At 41.2% G+C, this 13,596-nt stretch overlaps 1 protein-coding gene across 1 annotated transcript; it reads right to left on the bottom strand.

Moving 5' to 3' along the window:
* Positions 1-138: 138 nt before the first annotated feature.
* Positions 139-13,577, bottom strand: LOC311509769 (transcriptional repressor CTCF-like). Its single transcript, XM_084575204.1, has 7 exons — positions 9,907-13,577; positions 9,628-9,773; positions 9,305-9,424; positions 8,932-9,111; positions 4,374-4,592; positions 4,134-4,296; positions 139-2,163 (listed from the first exon to the last, which is right to left on the bottom strand). Exons 1-7 carry the CDS (start codon positions 10,073-10,075, stop codon positions 1,967-1,969), a joined length of 1,194 nt encoding a protein of 397 aa, XP_084431330.1. The 5' UTR covers positions 10,076-13,577; the 3' UTR covers positions 139-1,966.
* Between the last annotated feature and the right edge of the window lie 19 nt (positions 13,578-13,596).

Raw genomic sequence — 13,596 nt, 5'->3', positions numbered from 1 at the left:
GGGACTGCTAGCGTAAACAGCTCTTAGACGGTACCGTACGGTTGAAATGCTTCTGTGATATGCAAATTCCATTTTGGTATTAGACATATATTCTGCATAGACAAAGACATATATACATATATATTGTATATATGTCTATGGTCTATGGTTAGCCGAGTGCATCAGTGTAATCGGTGTACCAGGAAATCGTGCACCGACAAAAGTTCCGCAACGTTTGGAACGCAAACTGCGATGAGAGACAATGAGACAATTAGCCAATTAATAAGGTCACTCGCCAAGTGGTCAGGGGTGTGAATTGCAGTCTGTCAAAATGACGGATGGCCTTCAGATTTTTCCGTAACATTTTTAAAAAAACAGTCAATGATGGAAAATATTCGGTTAACGCCACCCCTGATATATACACACGCACACACACGCACACGCACACACACACACACACAGGACTGTCAAAATGAACGCGTTAACATGGATTAATCCAACGCAATTAACTCATCTGCATGTGGAAATGAGCAGTTGAACCGGTAGTGACAAGCAGAAGAACCAACCGATAAAGACGTGCTATTTAGCGCCTTCCATCGTTATCGGTCGGTTCTGCTGCCTGTCACTACCGGATCAACTGCTCAATTGCGCAGGCACTACGGTAACTCTACTTGGGCAGACTGACCGAAATGTATTTTAAATATCTTTCATCTAAGTGATGAAGCTACTGGATACCGAATTTCCCAATTCGCAGACAAACCGAAGGAGATGACCGTTGACATCAGAAAGGTCTTGACCTGAGCATACACCCCTCTGCATCAGTGGCTCTACAGTTGAGAGGGTCAGTAACATCAAGCTCCTTGCAGTTCAAGTCTCAGAGAACCTCACTTGGTCAGCAAACACCACCACAATCGTGAAACAGAGGATGTACCTCGTGAGGAAACTGAAGCAGGCTTCATTTTCCACCCGCATCCTCAGGACCTTCTACAGAGGAGTGGTGGAGAGTGTGCTAACCTATTGTATAGCCTCTTGGTACTCCAGCTCAACAGTAGCAGACAAGAAGGCCCTGCAGAGAGTAGTGAGGGGAGCGGAAAGAGTGATTTGAGTCTTGCTGCCTCCTGTTCAAGAACTCTTCCAGAGCCGATGCATGAAGAGAGCACAGAATATCATCAGGGACTCCTCTCACCCTCTCAATAAACTCATTGAACTGCTGACAAATGGTACCAGAGCATCAAAAGCAGGACTAACGGAGTGCTGAACAGTTTTCTCCCACAAGCTGCTGAACTGCTGATCTGACCTGGGAAGGGCACCATGCACCGTGCACTTTACTTATTTTAACATATTTGAACTGAGTCTTTTACCCATTTTTGCTAAGTGTGCACAGATCCTGGAGAAGTTGGACTGCCTGTCGGACCTCTGTAGGGTCCAGGTATCACCTTATGCTACCAGTAGTGACACTGACCCAAGCCGAATGCAAAACTATTGAAAAATAGTCAGAAAAGAAAAGGACGGAAAAATGTTAGTGGCCTACCACCTGTTAAACCATTCCTGTTTTGAGAGTCCTCTCATTGTTGTCCCTCTAGTGTGTCTGTTTTTAATTTCATTAACACCAAAGCAGCTGAAACTGATTAACCACCGCCTCTGCTACTTAACTAACCAGATCAATATCCCAGAAGTTGAACTGACTTGATGCTATACTATGATTAAAAGGTGTTTTTATTTTTTAAGCAGTGAATTTGTCAGTAATAATGGTAAAATAGGGAAAAATGTGAATTACTGCATCACAGGTCAACTTAAATTGTTCCAACAAAATTTTCTGCTCACGCTCCAACAATTCAGTCAGGAGGAGTACTCCTAGTGAAAAAGGTTAGTCTGGAGTCCTGCATGTTAAGACATGCAAGCAATCCTTCCATGTATTTGTCAAAAACAACATTTTTTCTTATTAAAACAATGAGAACTATTTTAATCTCAATAAAGTTTAACATTTTTATGAAGATGCAGTTTGGTGTATACCAGTGTGTGTGTTGAGATGGTTTCTCAGCAGGGTGACTGTCCTAAAGGCTCTTCCACACAGGTGACATTTGTGAGGTCTCTCGTCAGTGTGGCTCTTCATGTGCCTGTCCAGGTTGGAGCGTCGAGGGCACGTGTAGCTACACAGCTCACACTGAAATGTTTTCTTTACTCCTGAAACAAAACAATGGCATTCACAGACTTCACATTCAGTAACAGCGTTTGTATCCCAGTACCATGGCCTCAGTGCAAAATAATGAAACACTACCTGTACACTATCGAAAGTCAAAAACTAAACTCTCTGCAAACTTCAAAATATGAACAAAAACAGATTAAAGATGAATTTGTAAAACACTAATTTCAAAAATATTTTTAATCGCAACACAATTCCACTCAAATGCAGATCTTGGCTTCATGTAAAACAGACACCAGATGTATCAGACGAGACACGAGGTAAGAAATGTTCACCCAATTGCCGTTGTTGTGATGCATGGAATACTGCAAGGTCATGAAAATAATGGGGGAGTGGTAATCATTATAATCAGTATAATCATTTTGACATAGTAATATAATTTTCATAAATGCTTTCTCACATACAGTATACATCACATTTAAAGTTAATGTTGTATAGTAGGGTCATAATAAGAAAACATGCTAGTTTCTATTTTTTCAGCACTGATTTCAAATATATTAAATCTTTATCTTGAAGAAATATACCGTGCCATCTCAGGATATGTTTGTATTTGTTTTTCAGATATAATCAATATGCACATGCCCTGTTACTGACATATTAAGTCAGTGTAAAAAGGTTTTAAATCTCATTTAGAATAAATCTGATATACTATGAAATATCAAAACCTCCTTGTTACACTGCGTGTGTTTGAAAAGTGAGATTCTTTATGATTTTCCATTTTTCCATGGATGAATTTACAACCGACTCTCTCACGACAACTTTGGTTTCAAGAAAAACCTATGAAATCAAAATAATAACACCATCCCTCAGTTATGCTATATGTCTAGGCTGCTGGGGGACTTCCCATGATGCACTGAGCAGCTGTCCTCTACTTTTTTCTCTCTCGCACCCAGCACCTATCCTCTAATTCCTTATCCAATTTCTTCTCTCCAGCTACTCATGCATTGTGTGCTAGTGCTTGTTTAACATGTTATTAGCTGTGTGTCCCCTTCTCCATCTCGTGGTTTTGGTCTCAACAACCTGCCCAGTCTTCACGGCTTATAGTTATTTACTCCTACCTGCATCCATTATATATGAATTATATTTAATCATCATAACAGCTAACTCTCCTGTAATAGAACCACTACTGTCACTAACTGTTCTATGCCAATGTGCCCTTCATTACTAATCTCTTATGTAACATACATCAACTACATCTTGTACTCTTGCTTTTGTCACAATTAGATTCTACATATATGTTTGAGATGTATGTATGTACAATAAATGTATGTTTAGCTTGTTCCTTTTGCTGCTCTCTTCTCCTTCTCTTCTCTCTCCTCTCTTTTTTTCTATCTCTATTGGGCTTGCCTCAAGCAAATGGTTGCCCTCATATGAGCTGGGTTCTGGGTTCAGTGTTTCTTCCTGTTAAAAGGGAGTTTTTCCTTACCTTGTTATGTCAAGTAAACGAGACCATATATATTATTGTTGTTGCTATAAAATTAAAATTAATTTGAATTTAATACTTCTGTCAACTTCTGAGACTTCTGAGTAAAATGTTAGTAACAGCCATTACTACCCATGTGGAAAAGGTCATGACAACATGAGATGTGCATTTACAAGTGGCTTAAATGTTGTTTTACAGATATATTAAATACTTTCAAAACATATGTTGTATGTAGGGTTTTGTGGTAATGGGGTTAACAAAAAAGAAGGACGCCCATTTGTCTTTCGCACTTTCAGCTTCATAAAGGCAGGTTAAAGTACTTGCTGGGAATTAATCTAATTTCTTAAGTCTCTAAAGGGGTGTTTCAGATAGGGTTGACGACAACATGGGGACCAAATTGTTGTATTGTATGACATTTAAAACACATTAGAATAAAATCAATTCATGATTAATGAAAGGAGACTTGAAGCTTCATATTAGTTTAGGTCTAGTGATTTGTTGTGTATATATATTTCATAATGATCTTACCTTTTTTCTTGATCTTGGTAGGTTTTGGTGGTTTCATGTTGCCAACCACTTTCTCTGCATTGACCTCTGACAGAAGGCCCTCCTGCTGTTCCTCTTCAAAATCATAGACGCTGACATCCATGTCCTTATCTCCCTCAGCATAACGCAGACGACTCTTTTTACCCTGGACAAACAGAAAGTTCAGTTTAACTGAGGACAAGAGTCTAGCATCCCCAATAACAGAACCACCAACGATCTTACCTTTTTAGTCTTCTTGACAACCCCAGATGGAGGCTGATAGTCTGGGTCTTTGGCCCAGTTAAGGTCATCATTTGGAGGCTGAATGGGCTCATCCTCCCCTTCTTCAAGCAGCCGGCTTCCCACTTGTTCATCTTCCTCCTCTTCCGGGTGGACTTCTGCTCCTTCCTCCTCCTGCTGCTCCACTGTCTCTACCTCCCCATTAGCACCAACTTTAACAACCTACATGCCAACAGATTCATTATTTAGTCAGGTCATCCAAACTGGCAATGCTAGGAAATTTCTTCTACAGATGTTTAAAGGCACAAGATGATGTGCTAATTAATTCAACTATTTGCAAACTAAGTCTATAACAATATTTGGATATCATGTGCCACGCATAACATCTGGTATCAGGGTGATATTTAATGACTCTCTGTATCAGCTGAAATAAAGCCTGTCAAATTCCTATTGTCGCTTCACAACATCCTGTAGTAAGGGTTAGGTCTGGTTTGGGTGGTTGATTAATCCATTGTATTTACCGTTACTGTCAAAATGTATTCAGTAATACACAGGATAAGATGTTACAATCCCTTGTGCCAAGATCCCAGGCAAAACACATTTAGAGGCCTTGTTCAACTAAGAAACCCTACCAAACCTACGGTCATGTGATAGGCCAATTAACCTACAGGTTACAAAAAGTGGGAGGGACATATACAAACTGTTGTAATTCCTACACCGTTCATCTGATTTGGATGTAAATACCCTCATATTATAGCTGAAAGTCTGCAGTTAAAGCACATCTTGTTCATTTCATCTCAAATCCATTGTGGTGGTATATAGAGCCAAAAAGATTAGAATTGTCCCAATATTTATGGACCTGACTGTGTGTGGAATATGTAATTGGAGTTCTGGTTGACCAACAAAGATCGCCCCAAAAGAAAGACGCATAATAGTCAGAAATATCACAAAGGAACCTAGGGTAGCTTCTAAGCATCTAAAGGTCTTTTTCACATTGTCTAATGTTAACGTTCATGAATCCACCATCAGGAGAACATTGAACAGTCATGGTGTATATTGCAGAGTGCCATGGACAAAGCCAGTGTTCTCCAAAAAGCCTGCACGCCAAAAGACTATTGCAAAAATGTTTTGTGGACAGATGAGATCAAAGAAGGACTGTAAATTTTCATGTACGTTCCGCTCTATGTGAGTGGAAGCAACCCTTAGCCGAGTTTCCATGTTTTCCCTGTGTCTGCTGTGTTCCCGCCATTTCCTCTCACACAGACATGCATGTTATGTTAATGTGAGTATGAATAATGATTCTCTGCTACATGAAAATACAAATGCATTTCCAATTAAAATCAGTACAAGTCACTTAAATTAAGACCAGGGGTCCCGTTAACTGAATATTTTCCATCATTGACCATTATTTTAAAACTGTGATGGAACTGTGACAGATTGCAATTCACACCCCTGACCACTTTGTGGCAAGTGATGTTATTAATTGGCTCTTGTCTCTCATCGCAGTTTGCGTTCCAAACATCACGGAAAGTTTGTCAGTGCACGATTTCCTGGTACACCGATTACACTGACGCACATGTCAGAGCTCGGCTAACCACAGACCCTAGTATGTACAGTCAATGCCATAGTCATGCTATGTCTATGCGGCAAACGGCTACCAAAATGGAGGAATTGGATGAAAGCACGTTGCTAGGACTGAAGGAAGGCAAATTTTATTTTAAAAAACTACCTGATGGAAGCCTTGCTAAAAGCGGAGTTTTGTGCAAATTGTGCAAAAAAAAAAAAAAAAACACATAAGAATAAGAAAAGAGAATAAGAAAAACCTTTATTTGTCCCGCAATGGGGAAATTGCATAAAGTTTGCATACCACCGAAGCACTTCATACCTGCGGTGCCATCTAAGAGCTGTTAGCGCTAGGAGTCCCCGTCCGAGTACGGACGAGACGTGTCGGCAGCCGGCAGCCCAAACTTTTTTTTTTTTAACCATTTAAAGTAGGGCTGAACGATTTTGGAAAATAATCTAATTGCAATTTTTTTCCCCCAATATATGCGATTTTTTTATTTATTTTTTATTTTATCGTCTTTTTTCCCCCAACAGAACATAATGGATAATTTAAATATGAACAACACAATATTAGATACATTTAGTGTAAAATATAACTCCCATTCTGGCCTCCCTCCACTGGCTGCCTGTGCACTTTAAAGTTCATTTTAAGATTCTTTTATTTGCTTTTAAATCTTTAAATGGTCTCGCTCCTCCTTACCTCTCTGAGCTTCTCCACCCTTACACTTCTGCTCGGTGTCTCAGGACAGCTGATCAGCTGCTCCTAGAGGTACCAAGGTCTAAACGGAAGCTCAGAGGGGATAGAGCTTTCTGTTGCTGCTCCTAAGGGCTTGATTATGCTTCCGCGTAGTGATCACGCAATGGTCACGCAATGGCCACGCAGTTGCTTGGACGCAGTCGTGAGACCGTGATGGTTCTGCGTGGGGTTTACGTGTCGAAATGCATGCCACACCGGTAGAGGGCGCTATGATTTTTTGTGACCGACCGACCGAGACTCTTGTGACGTATCTCGCCTCGTATAGTTATTTACCTTCCGGCTTTTGTCGAAGTCACAGTGAACGATGGACACCGAGACAGAGAGACTGGCGTTGGAGCTCCAAATTATTCAAGCAGAGGAAGAAATACTTCTATTGCAAATTAGGGCACGACAAAGGAGACAATGATGTTTATGAGTGGAAACCGGAAAAGCGGTCTCCAGCGGATGTAGTTAGCGGACCAATCACAGCCAATGCCGCTGCGTTGCTGCTGCGTAGCTGTTGCGTCGCCTCGACGCGCGTCGAGGATTTTTGGGAGGTGCACGTCTGGCCCTTGCGTAGGACGCACAGGGGTCCGCAAGGACGTTATAGGTCCGCAATAGGTCCGTACGCCCCCTCGCGCTGTGTCAACGCGGAAGCATAATTTGGGCTTAAATTGTGGAATGACCTACCACTCCACATCAGACAAGCCCCCTCACTGTCCATTTTTAAAACTTGTCTTAAAACCCATTTTTATTCCTTGGCCTTTAACCCAGCATGAGACTCTGTTTTTTCTGCTTTTGTTTAGTGCTTTTATTGTTTTTATTGTTTTCAGTGCTTTTAGTGTTTTATTGTTTTTTATTATTTTTATTGTTTTATTGTTTTTAATAGTTTGTCTCGCCAATGTACAGCACTTTGTTTCAGCTGTGGTTGTTTTTAAAGTGCTTTATAAATAAAGTTGAGTTGAGTTGAGTAAAATGTTCTTTCCCATAGGCTGGGCCTATTTGTTAGAATTAAATTAAAAGATGTATGACTTGAATTAAATTACATTTGTAAAGGGGAACTACTGTTTTTTTCAACCTGGACCTTATTTCTAGCATAAAATACCATCGTTCACTTTTGTTTCATTTGCACTTGTTCAGGAGATAATTAGATCTGCGTATATCCATATAGAATGACAGTGGTCAGAGCATCGAAACGCATTATCTGCAGCGATTCATTCTGACAATACTTGGTTATCGTAGGCTAGTGCTATTCCCCGTTGAGTCCCGAGTTACGTGTTAACATCTGTAGGTCAATCTACAGACCCTGGATGATGTCTTCTGACCTGGATGATGTCATCTCTGAGCGGCGCGTACACCCGCTACGGTCGGCTTGTTTACCAGTAATTTGCTACTGCTATGGTTCGTCCACAACCTCAGAGTCGGACAAATATTCAGCCATGTTGCAAAAAACTAGCAGTAGCAAATTACAGGTAAACAAGCCGACCGTCGCGGGTGCGCGCGCCACTCAGAGGCGACATCGTCCAGGTCAGAAGACATCATCCGCGTCGTTCGTGTCACGTGACCACCTTGTAATCGTGCAAGTTGCGGTTAGAAAATCACGTTTTGTCATATCGCGATATTTTCGCAAATGCAATTAATCGTTCAGCCCTAGTTTAACGTCAATACTGTTCTGGAAAAGTACTTACAGATAATGAAAATTGAATGTTATTGAATATGTCATTATTATCATATTAAAAAATTAAAGTGACGGGTCAAAATAAATTATGACGGGATTTTTATGACCCTGTCAGTCAAAATGACAGACAACGAAAAAGTCTAGCGCAACCTCTGGTTAAGACATACTTTATGTATGCTAACTAGTGACAGAATAAAGGAAAAACATCTTAATTAAGGACACTTAATAAATCTGAACTTTGGTTGAATAGTATCATTTGATTTAAAATGGGTTCTTCATTCATAGATATTGTGTTTAAATAAGTCATCATTATGTTTGAATAACATTTATGAGGAAAACTTCAGTTTAGTACTATAATCAACTACTCAGAAAATTTGTCGACTAATCGAAAAAATAATCGACAGATTTAAATTATTATCGTTTGCTGCAGGCCTACAACAAATTCTACATTATACCAGTGAATTCTAAACTAAAATGTCAGTGAAAAGAGTTGTTTACATACTTGTTGTAATGAAGCACATTTTTGTCAGGACGTAAAACCAGCAAGTTATGGAGTTTCTAACTTTCAGAGTATGTCTCTGTACCTGAAAGCCCTCAGGCAGTGGCAGCGTGTGACAGATGACCGGCTCTCCATCCTTTGGCATTGCAGTGGTGTCTACAAAGGTGCCCTGTTGCAGGGCCTCCACAGTTGTGGCGGAAACAGGTACCTGGACCAGCTGGAGCTCCCCTAGGCCCAAAGCCGCCTGCTCCTCCATGTTTACGACCTGAGAACGTGAAAGAGAGGACAGAACACATCTGTATAATATATCTACTCAGACCTATTTCAAACTTGAGAACGTTCACAGAATATATCTGAATTAAACTTCTTTAAAACATGGAGTCACCAATTTCCTCTGACAATACAAAGGGATGAAGGATGAAATAATAGTAACAATACGTATTTCAAAAAGCGTCTACCTGCAGGGTGATGATCTGAGTTTGGTCAACTGTTGTCACAGTGGCTTGGTGAGCAGCACCTGCTACACCTCCAACCACACCCACTGTTGTTGATGACCCCCGTACGGCAGCATCTATCACCTACGAATTATATTCATTTTAATTGACATTTCGGATGCATTCACCGGCATGTTTGGCGCCTTCTGTTTCTGCTAATTAAAATTCTAAAACTAGAGTAACAGTAGCACAAATTAAAAATGATTACAAGACAGAGTTGACAGCCTTCTGCCAAGACTGTGAAACAAGTACTTGACATGAAACACAAAATGTATAAGCTTGTTTACCTCAGTCTTCATCTGCAACAGGGTGGGATCCAGTGAGTCCATAACCATCATTTCAACTCCTGTTTCACTTTCCACACCAACCCTCACCCCAGCTTCCATCAGCTGCTGCTGGGACTCGGCAGATGCTACCATTCCCTCCCTATGACCTGAAACACAACAATTCCAGGGAATATAACATCTCTAGTTTCCGCAAAATTGTTCCTGTTTGCAATGGAATTATATAATACTCTGCATGCTTTTACTGTTTGATGCTGAGACAAGAACCAAAAGAGACAGAACCTTGTTCCAGGATGACTCCACCTTGTCCTTCTACCACGCCCCCAGCTTCCGCAGCTTGCTGAAGAAGGTCAGCCACCATGGCATCTTGGCTATGGACAGCCTGGATGGATTGGAAGTCTTTCGAAGGAACATCCATCACCCCCACAGCCTCTGTTGGTCCACCTTCCATGCTAGGTAGGAACTGAAGTAGTGCGGGAAATACACATTTACAGGCTGCGTGTTATGTCATCCCCAGACTTCTTAAATAGTCCATTAAACTTTTAAAATTTTAAGTATCAGTAGGCCTGTCATGATAACAAATTTTGCTGGACGATATATTGTCCCACAATTTATTGCAGATAAACGATATTACTGTCAAGATTATTTTGAGACAATTCTTTCACTAATGTAATGATAATATGGCATAATAATGCAAGCACACCCTTTCCCAATAACCTTTTATTTCTCAATAGTATTTAACATTGTAATTGGAATGTCAAGAACTTTTAAATATCCTAAATAAATAAAAACAAATGTAATGTAGTGAACTACACTCTCTGAGAGTGCACACCATTTTGCGCTGTTTCGTTTATATATACTATGACGACCAAGCGCCTCAGTGAGTGTTGACTGTCGGGGAAGAAGCCTCCTATGACTCTCAAGCTGCAGTTTTTTTTCCCCAGCTGGAAACACTGGACTGGATGGTTGTGTTTCAGGTGCGCGTACAACTTGGTTGTATTAGCTTTTTTCGTTGCTACTACTTTCAAACAAATATGACATACTGGCTCGTCCATGTTAAAGCTGCAGTAGGCAGGATTGCGAAGATCCAGGACTTAGCCAAAAAATTTGAACATCGACAACTTCTCAGTCCCTCCCCACTTTCCGCTAAAGCCCAAAACGGTCTCCCAAGCCCCTCCCCCCACAAGGGAGAGCTGTGCACGATAGAGCGCGTGCATATTGGCCCTGGAATACTGTGCACGAGCAGAGAACCGAGAGAGAGCGAGTAAACAAACTAGCATGGAACACACCGACGTAACAACAACAAAATAGTTTTTATAATACCCTTCGTTATTGCTAAATAATTTTAGGTCAAAATATTTAGCAATAGTCAACTTTAGGACAAAACCAAGGTTAGGATGTTTCTGAAAGTAGCCTACTTCGGTGATGTTTGCTATCAGTAACAGTTAGAAGCATTCATTGTGGCGTTTTATTCCACAGTTTAGATTTATCAATTTGCTATGTGGTAGATATATGACCGCTACCTGTTGATGTGGTTAGACGTTTGAGAGTGAAGCTGAGGCACAGGCCTCAGACGAGGATTACATCCCGGCTCCTTCTACACGCCCACGGACAAGTGGTGCGAGGTGGTGGAGGGAGGGGAGGGCGCTATGAAATGCGTGTCCATGAGCAGTGATTGACACTGTTAGATACACCCCTGGACTTGATTGGTGCATCTGAATGTGGAGCGGTGGATGTCTTGCAAATCGCGCTACAGGCTCTAGGTGGGGCCAGAGGAGCCGATTTTTTTTTTAAATGACCTGCTTCATGCAATTATACTTGAACATAGGGTCAGTTTCAGCAAATATGACAGAAAGTTAGTTTTATAAAAGTTGCCTACTGCACCTTTAATGGGCTCACCTTGTTCAGTTTAAATCTGAAATGTTCCCACACTTGGGCTGTGGCATTCTTCTTTGAAATCATCCCTTTTATTCCTAATAATTTCTAACTCTCTACTCCTCACAAGGCTCACCTGCTGCACTCTCTGTGTATGCTAGTGGCCCCGCCTCCCCCCACTGACACAAAGAGACTGGATGACTGACAGGAGGGTGCACAGAGTGAACCCTCTTGTCATCCAGCCTGTTTGGTAGAGAGAGACGAGGAAAACAAACACGTACGCACATGGCAATATATCGAGACCAGCAAAATTATCGAGTTTGTTTTCATTTATCGTGCGATTAATTGATTTATTGATTATCGCAACAGGCCTAAGTATCAGCAATATAATACACAATGTTGACATTGTGTCATGGACATCTGTGATTGTTTTGCAAAGATATCTACTGAAATTCACATGCTAAGCAGCTCATTGCTCAAAGGAAGGTCAACAAGGCAACAAGTGTGGACACCACACATTAGGGCTGAACGATATGGACAAAATTTCATATCTCGATAATTATGCCAGATATCTCGATATCGATACCATTTTTTTAAAAGCCCTCTTTCGAGACTGTGTAACGGGTACCATGTCTTTTGCAATGTGGTATGTTATAGCGTCTGTAATGTGTTTATGTCTGGTGGACGTCGACGTACGGTGTAACGCTACTGAACGCATCAGCAATCAAACTTTGATTGGGCTTCTTTTGGGATGACTGAGAAGTCCCCGGTGTTTCTCGCAATACACTCTTTGTGCAGCACGTGATGGTGTTGTTTCATGTGGTGAAACATGTTTCTTGTGCTATCTTGCTTCGTCGCAATTTTCGCCAAGCGACCAGCACAACACCTCGCTCTGGTTTACATAATCATTTTTAAATCCAAAATACCTCCAAATAATGGAAGATGATTTATGTTTTGGTACCAAATCAGATTTTGCACTAGTGACACGGGAATCAATTGTCGCTCCCATCCCAAGCCCACAAAAATACTCCCGTCGTATCCCGATCACGTGACTGCCCCCCAACAAAAATCCTGTCCCGTAAAATCACGAGAGAAAGACTCCCAAATCCCGTCCAGCTCCCTATGTTGTTGTTTAAAGTTGGGCGCACTCACCGCATTGCAGCGTCACTTTTTAATTAAATCTCCGGCTCCGTCCCGCTCCCGTTGATTATTTGCTCTATCCCGTCCCTATCACGTTACCAACAGTAAAACTGACTCCCGTACTGCGGGACTCCGGCGGCAATACCGTGACCAGCGGGAGTCCCGAAAAATTGTCACCCTCTATTCTGCACGGCCACCGGCCGCATTATCTTCCACGCTCACTTTACTTTCTTTCTTTTTAATTTCCCCGCTGTGTATGTAGTGTGTGTGTGCGTCTCAGTCTCCGTCTCCCTCACTCCCGCCCTCATATGCTTGTCATTGGTCTATATCGTTTATATCGTTGCTTTTTCGATATTAATATCTTGAATGTTCATATCTAGATATAGATACGATAACGATATATCGTTCAGCCCTACCACACATCAAAACTTAAAACTGGTGAAAAGACTAGTCATTTTTCCAATGTCTGCCAATGTTAGCATGGTTGCTAATGTTAGCTGGTAATGGACCTTTTCATGGTTATTCTTTGACTAACCAACACAGTAGTGTAGGAAGTCTGGATTTTAAAATGGGCGAGAGCCCTATGGTTGGTGGTTAGAAGACCGATCAGAAGACCAACAAAGGGCCATGTGGCGCTAGTTTCTCACAATTAGTGAAATGATCAAATCAGCTAATTGCAGCCATTATCTCTGGCTATATTATAAAAGCATACAAAAGACCACCGAGGGAGTATACAAGAAGGAGAATGGTGAAATGGTAAAATGAATGCAACTAAATAAAGGAAAACCACTCAGGATAATCTAATTTAGTCTGCAAGAGAAATATAATTTGGGAGACGATGTCCTCAAGCAAAACAATGACCCGAAACAATGAAAGCTGCACACGCATGGTTTAGAGAAGTGGCCGCATCAAAACCCAATCCAATAGACTAGAGCAAGGGTTTTCAACGTTTTCCAG

This window comes from Chelon labrosus, assembly GCF_963514085.1.
Source record: "Chelon labrosus genome assembly, contig: SCAFFOLD_302, whole genome shotgun sequence".
NCBI lineage: Eukaryota > Metazoa > Chordata > Actinopteri > Mugiliformes > Mugilidae > Chelon > Chelon labrosus.
This window is presented reverse-complemented; position numbering and strand designations above follow the sequence as displayed.

Coding starts and splice junctions, on each gene's coding strand:
- LOC311509769 (XM_084575204.1), bottom strand. CDS start 10,075: ATGGAAGGTGGACCAACAGAGGCTGTGGGGGTGATGGATGTTCCTTCG. Junction 4,593..8,931: donor CACTGCCTGAGGGCTTTCAG/GTACAGAGACAT, acceptor GTTGGCATGTAG/GTTGTTAAAGTTGGTGCTAA. Junction 2,164..4,133: donor TACCAAGATCAAGAAAAAAG/GTAAGATCATTA, acceptor GTTTTGTTTCAG/GAGTAAAGAAAACATTTCAG.